The 7,108-nt window shown below is 47.6% G+C and overlaps 1 protein-coding gene across 1 annotated transcript in view; it reads right to left on the reverse strand.

Annotated features, from left to right (window-relative positions):
• Lct (lactase) overlaps positions 1-7,108 on the reverse strand; it is a 45,654-nt gene that overhangs the window by 20,649 nt on the left and 17,897 nt on the right. Inside the window, exons 5-7 of the mRNA XM_004626413.2 lie at positions 7,024-7,104; positions 5,438-5,513; positions 1,026-1,749 (exon numbers count right to left, since the gene is read on the reverse strand). Of these exons, the coding sequence (XP_004626470.1) occupies positions 1,026-1,749; positions 5,438-5,513; positions 7,024-7,104 (881 nt within the window). The remainder of the gene's footprint in view (positions 1-1,025; positions 1,750-5,437; positions 5,514-7,023; positions 7,105-7,108) is intronic.

Consider the following 7,108-nt stretch of genomic DNA (forward strand, 5'->3'; position numbering starts at 1 on the left):
AAGGACCATTTTGTATCTATATAAACACAATAGTTAGGATAGATATACAGCTACTTTCTCTTAGTACAATAAGAAAGATTTGTAGTAATAGTGTTTGGACAGGATATCATGTCTGCATCTTGTACTATAAATAATCACTACAAAGACAACAGTATGCACTGTATTAATTACTGAAACTGTCCTACTAATCGATTTTGAAACCGTCTTATTGCTATTTGTTTCTCAATGAAATTAATAAAAAAAATAGCATTGTCAACAAGTCAACCTCTGGAATGTTGAAGTCAAAATTACCAACACCAGCATTAACAATGAGCACCAGTTATGGTGGTGCAGGCTTGTAATCCCAGCACTCTAGGAGTGGGCCTCGTGTCCCAGCTGCCCAGGAGACTGATGGAGAGAATCACTAGAGCCTGGGAACTCGAGGCCATCCTAGGCTATGTAATGAGACCCATATCAAAAAAGAACTTGCCTCTAGCATGCCCAGCCCTCCTGGAATGATATCATGGTTGCCATCTGGAAAGCACATCCCTCTATTTCTCTTCCCCATCCACCCCTCAGCCAGTGCTTAGAGACAGAGCTAAGACCCAAGGCATGGGCTCCAGGCCCCTAGCTCGGCCCTGCACAGGTTCGGGGGTGGAGGAGGGGCATGTGGCTTCCCAGAGACCAAAGGACAAGGAAAATTTGCCTGGAAATGTTGGAGTAGAGGTTTCTTTCCTGCTGGTCCGGAAATACTAAAGTTGGGCCACTGCCAATTGGTGACCAAGTAGCGCAAGACTTATCTCCTCTGAGGCCCAGTTCCCTCATCCATTAGTGCTATTTTGAGCCTGTAGTAACCATCTATTTTTAGAGTGCCAGCACAGTGTCTGAACAGAATAAGGTGATGAAAAATTTATGCTTATTTTCATGCCTCTGATTTCCATCAAAGAAAAAGTAAATACTTCTTGATGAGGAGACAGATCAAATGACTTCCTTCCAACCAAATGTCTTCTCCTCCAGTTAGTAGGAGCTACAGGGGTGGGAAATACCTTAAAAGAGGCCACTCCTGGGTCAGAAATGCCTGGTGCATGCTGGCCGGTGCCATAGCCTGCGTAGCTCACCACCCATGGCTCATGGAAGGTCACCCACAGTTTAACACGGTCCCCAAAGGTAGAGAAGCAAAAGGCTGCATAGTCCAGAAAGGCATCCACCACGGTCTCGTTCTGCCAGCCACCAAGCTCCTGCAGGGCCTGAGGCAGGTCCCAGTGGAACAGTGTGACCATGGGCTTGATGTGTGAGTCAAGCAGAGAGTCGATCAGCCTGTTGTAGTAAGCAACGCCTTGGAGGTTGAGGCTGCTCCTGAGCCCAGTGGGGAAGATCCGGGACCAGGAGATGGAGAACTTGTACACCTGAGCCCGGAGCCCGCGAAGCAGGGCAACGTCAGATGCTGACTTGTGGTAGCTGTCACTAGCCACCGCTGCGGTTGCTTGGCCCCTGGTGGCATTCTGTCCATATTGGTCCCAAATGCTGGCCCCTCTGCCACCCTCAGCCCAGCCTCCTTCCACATTGAAGGCTCCTGTGGAGACGCCCCAGAGGAAGCCATTAGGGAAGTCATCCCGCAAGAAGATATCCCTTTCTGCGCTGGACTGGTTAGCAAAGGCTTCCCAGACCCTCTGATAGGCTGAGTCAGGGGACAAGGGCCCACCCGCCATGTCATGGTCCTGCTGCTTGTCACTCTGAAGGGCCAGGCCATCCGTCAGAGAGCACGACATGCTGTGGGATTGAAGTGAGACAAAGGGAAATAATTAATGACTAAGTTACAAATGTCCTCATGTTGACTAAACAGGTTCAATATATTTAATCAGTAAAATTAAAAATTCCAGAAACACTGCGAAAAGCCAAGTCCACAAAGCCATAGGCAGGAAGTACTGACAAAGGGAGGTGATTATTCCTTCCTAGAAGAGCGTGTACTCATTACTCTTGGTGTGAGAAAAGGAGAAATGCTGCTGTTCTCTGTATCGGATCCCTTTTGTTATGGGTTATATCTAAACGACTCATAAAGCTTCATGAATGAGGGCACAGGTGGGACTTCTGGAGGATGGCTGCATTCTGAGGGCTTACGGCCAATTTGCTGTTAGGTGGGGGCTAGCTGCAAGAGGCTAACACTACAGGGTGTTAGCCTAGAAGGGTTTCCCTCCCATCCTGATGCCTCCCTGACTCTCTCTGCCTCCTGTCTGCCCTGTCACCCCGCCTCAGAACCAACCAACTGAGCTGAAACTTCTCCCCCAAGTTGTGTTTTTTACCTGGGAGTAGTGTTGTACTCCTATAATCCCAGCACTTGGAAGGCTGAGGTAGGAGGATCCCTTTGAGTTTGAGGCCAGCCTGCCTTCTCTCAAAAAGTGAAACCTTCTCTCAAAAAGCCAAAATAAACAAGCAAACAAAAAAGAAATTGTGGGTTCTCATATTATATCTTAGTTGGAGGAAAACAAGATATTCTTTGAATGTTGACTTCAGATCTGGTGCAGTACTTTCTTACAATTTACTGTCTATAAAACATAGCTAATAACAATTACTTCAAATTACTGAGCCTAGATTTTGTGCTAGCCAGAGCAACAAGAATATAGTGTATTATATCATTTAATTTTCACAGCTAAGTTTTGAGATAGGTTCTATAATTATTTATTATCATCTCATGGAGATGAAACTGAGATTTAAAGGAGCAACAGGATATTCTAATAATGGCACTACAGCTGTTTACCAACTAACCAGCAGCCCTGGCTACAGTCTCCTTTCTTCTTCATGTTGCTGGACTGGAGACACATTGGCCAGAGCTCCATCATCCACCAGGGCAAGCGCAGAGCTTGAAGGAAGACAAAGACACAAGAGAGGAGCCTGGATTCCTGGTGACCACACAGTGACCGCAAGTGGCAGAGCAGAGGCTATGCTTTTAGCCACACATGACTGTGTACTTTGTGAATGCTTATGCTTTTGTGCGTGTATTATACCTTACATACATCTGAAATACAATGGCTCATAAAAGTGGTATCCTTGTATGCAGTGTATTTTTTGTTTCTAATGGTACTGGGGGCTGAACTCAGAGCCTGTACAGTGAGCTACATTCCTAGCACCTTTTATTTTGAGACAGGGTCCTGATAAGTTATCTAGTCAGGACTTCTTGCAGTCTTCCTGTCTCAGCCTCCCGAATCTGGGATCACAGGCATGCACCACCATGAAAAGTGACTACAAGTGTGCCTAAGGAGAGTCACATGGGGAGAAGACACTCTCTCAGGCTTTCACAGAGAGCACATTGGCCAAGCAATGGCCGTGACTCATCCACATGGCTGACGCTGACAAAGGTTCTACAATCTGAAGTACAGGATCTCAGGATAAATCCTGAGGGCATTTCACTGAACTTCTCAGACCAAAAAGCTACAACTCTTGTTGCACAGGTCCTGCTTTACCTTGGTCTTAACCAACCAGTAGAAAAGTATGAAGACGAAATATAGGAAGGAAAGCCATGTTCTTATGTTGAACTGTGGGGGACTCAGGTCAATAATTTCTGACATTGCCAGTTAAACAGAAGACCTAATGCTATTATGGGCTACTGGACTCTTTTAGAATATTTTGCTGAGTTTACACACCTATAATATTCAATAACGGAACTTAGAAAAAATGGGGTATACCGATGAATGTCCATTTTGTATCTGTGTATTCAAAGTGGTTAGGATAGATATATAGTTACATTCTGTTAATGAATAGAATGATTTGTTCTAATGGTGTTTGTAAATAGGATCACAAGTCCGCATCTTGCACAGCAATTAACCACTAAGAAGAACATATGCAGTGTATTATTTGTTGAAACTGTACTTCCGATTTGATTTGAAACTGTCTCATTGCTATCTGTTTATCAATAAAATTTTGAAAAAAAAGAAAAGTGACTACAGCTATTAGCGAAACCGCTCCCACAGCTCTAGAGCCCAGGTGCACAGCCGTACAGTGTGCCTGTGCCCACAAACAATGGCCAGTCGTGGCCCTGTGCTCAGCTAATGCCCCGACCCTGGCTCTGTCCTCCTGGCTTGGAGAAGAGTTTGGGAGAATGAATTCTCCCTGGTTGAAGTGGGTGTTGGAGCGGGGAGTCTGGGGCTCACTGACTTGAGTAAAGCCCCGGCTCTGTGTGTCTCACCATCAGCAGACCTGCCTCACAGCATCTCAGACAGGTCCCTTCTCCCTCCACGGGATGTAGGCCGCATCTGGTGTGAGAATCACTTGGGGCCTCTCTCTTATCTGTGAGGTCTACCCTTTCTGGGGACAGCAAGCTGTAGCCACCAACTCTTCTCCAAGCCACTTCTGGCAAGGCCTCCCCAAGCCAGGCCCTGCCGAAGCCACTGTTGGACCTTGGCTTCAGGTAAGAGCCCCGAGGCCAGGGTGCCAGACAGAAGCTGGAGCGGGAGCTGCTGGAGTTCTGTGCTTAGCTCTGCAGCCAGCCCTGGGGAGCCCCCATACTGTGGCTTACTGCACTTTCTTTCCCGAGACACAGCCCCGCACTCCTCGGCTGACTACTGTGCAGTCAGAGAACAGCTGGGTCCTGCCTGCCTGGGCCCTGTCTACACTCCCTGCTCAAGGCCTGACATCCTGCAGCTGCTCAGGTTTACTGATCTGAAATGCTGATTTGAAAGGAGTCGAGAGGCAGAACGACAGAAGGAGGTTATCTCAGGACAGCTGACAGAGAGGAAAGGGATGAGGATATTGGCACCACTGTTTATCAACTGTCAGAGGTAAACAAAGCTCTCACTGGGCGCCTGGAAGCTGAACGACTATCTCTAGCCTGTCCTACCTCAAGGCATGGTATGCAAAGTTGACTGAAATACACCTAGCAGAGGGCTGAGGTTCCGGGGACACCAAGGGTTATTTTCTATGCCATCCTTTCCTGCTTGTGTGACTGATGTGAGATACTAACCTCCTATTGGCTCTCATTTCTTTTAAAGTGCAGTGTGTTATTTACAAACCTTGGTACTTTAGTCATTGATAAGAATTATTTGCAACTTTATCATTAATTAAAGTCTCTGTCCTTAGGGCTCTGTAAAAGCTGCCTTTCCTGTCTTGGGTAAGGGAGTTGTTTCAAGTTTCACACTGAGAATAGAGGGACAAGAACTCACTTCATGAAATTTCCATGCAGTGGTCAGACCTATCTTTAAAGTGGCCTCTCTTCCATGCCCTCTGCCTCTGAGGTCTGAGATCTGCACATTGTGTGCGGCTGGGTGAGCGGACGGGGAGAAGCCATCCCAAGTGACGCCTACACTGAGACGCAGTGAGGGACGACTTCTCTTCTACAGAGAACAGCACAATAAACCTGCAGGTCCAAGAGACAAAGGCAACAGCCCCAGAGAGGCCACCCTTGGCAGAGAACAGCAGCACAGGCTGCACCTCTGCTCTTAATAGCGTAGTAAGCTATCTAGCTTACCTTTCCTTGTAACCGGAACAGCTCAGGAATGCACTGACATCCAACCCAATGACGAGTACTTGGTCTTCATTTATGGCTGTAAAAGAAGTAGTTTAATTCACTCTGCATGAAGCTCAACAAAGAACATGCACATCTGAATCAGTTTTCCTCATTCATAACAACATGCAAACTCTAAGCAATGGCTCTAAAAGCCTCTGGAAAATACCACAGCCTAAGGACTAGGGAGGTCAGGCATTGCTGAGCCGCTCAAGACTCAGAACAGTGGTTCTCAACCAGGCCTGGTGGTACACCCCTGTAATCCCAGCACTCAGGAGGCTGAGGTAGGAGGATCTTTGTGACTTCGAGACTAGCCTGGACTACAAAGCAAGCTCAAGGCCAGCCTGAGTTGCATGGAGACCCTGTTTCAAAAAGACAAAAAAAAATATGAATAAAATAAAACACAAAACAGTGGTGCCTACTTATGGACCACTCACACTTATGAGGAATCAGAATCACCTATGGACTTGGAGAGCTACTACTAGAATCACCTCAAAGCCTCTGTGAGATGTCTGGGTGGAATCTGTGGGCGCAGTCTATCTCTAAGTGATACTGATCCTGTGCTGCTGGTCTGGAACCACAAACTCAGGAGTGACTGAGAAGAATCCAAACACAGAAAGCAGTGGATTCTTGTTGTTGTTGCTGTAAACTGTGGCTAAGGTGCCTCACACTTTATAATTCCAGCTATGCAGGAGGATCACAAATTCAAGGATAGCCTGGGCGACTTGGCAGGACTGTCTCAAAAATGCTGGAGATATGGATGGGTCATAGAATGCTTGTCCAGCACGTGAGAGGACCTGGGTTCAGTACTAAAAAAAAAGTTGGGGTTTAAGCACACATGCACATGAAAGTTACCATGCTATCAGAGATGAGTAAGGGTAACAGCATTAAGTGGCCTCTGTGGAGCCATACAGTGCTGGGGGTGCAAGTGGTGGGCAGGGCAGATGTCCCTGTCTGCTGGCCTATGTGTAAGGGTGACGGTACTATAGGGACTGCCTGTGCTCCTTCCTGTAGTCTCCAATAGCGTCACAGGCTAACAGACCCCAGCTCCCCCCAACTTAGACTGGGAGCAGCTTATTGATGCATAGCCAGTCAGATTCACTGTCAAGAACTTCAACAGATGCTGAAAAGACGGTCCCTGAGCTGCAGGTCTTTGCATGTGAAGGTGTTGCACATCTTCTGTGGCCAGCAAGTCCATATGCAAGCTGAGGTAGCAGGGACACAGACCAGGGGCAACCAGAGGGCAGCGTGAGTCTCTCAAGGCTAAGGGGCAGGGGACAGCCTGTAGAGTGGGCAGGGATGAAAGAACTCAGAGATGCAATGGAAAGGAGCCAGGGTGAGATGGTTCTGTGCTTGTAGCGCACACCTCAGGCCTGGCAGTCTTCTTTTCCAAAAGAGGTACCCTGGCACAGACCTTGCTTTTTAGGACAGTGTGCACTGGTTGCAGGAAAGGCAGGGACTTTGTTCTTCCTAGGGAGGGCTCCCGCCCAGCAATCAAGTCTGCTCCGCACCAGTCGGTGACTGCCAGCCCCAGTAGATGGTCCACTCACCTTCAAAAAGGCTGAGGAGCAGCCCAGCAGGGTTTGTCTTGGTAGAGGGACAATCCTGGAGTTTTAGAGTAAAGATGAAAACTTG

The sequence above is a fragment of the Octodon degus genome, unplaced genomic scaffold (assembly GCF_000260255.1).
Source record: "Octodon degus isolate 3935 unplaced genomic scaffold, OctDeg1.0 scaffold00014, whole genome shotgun sequence".
NCBI classification, from domain to species: Eukaryota; Metazoa; Chordata; class Mammalia; order Rodentia; family Octodontidae; genus Octodon; species Octodon degus.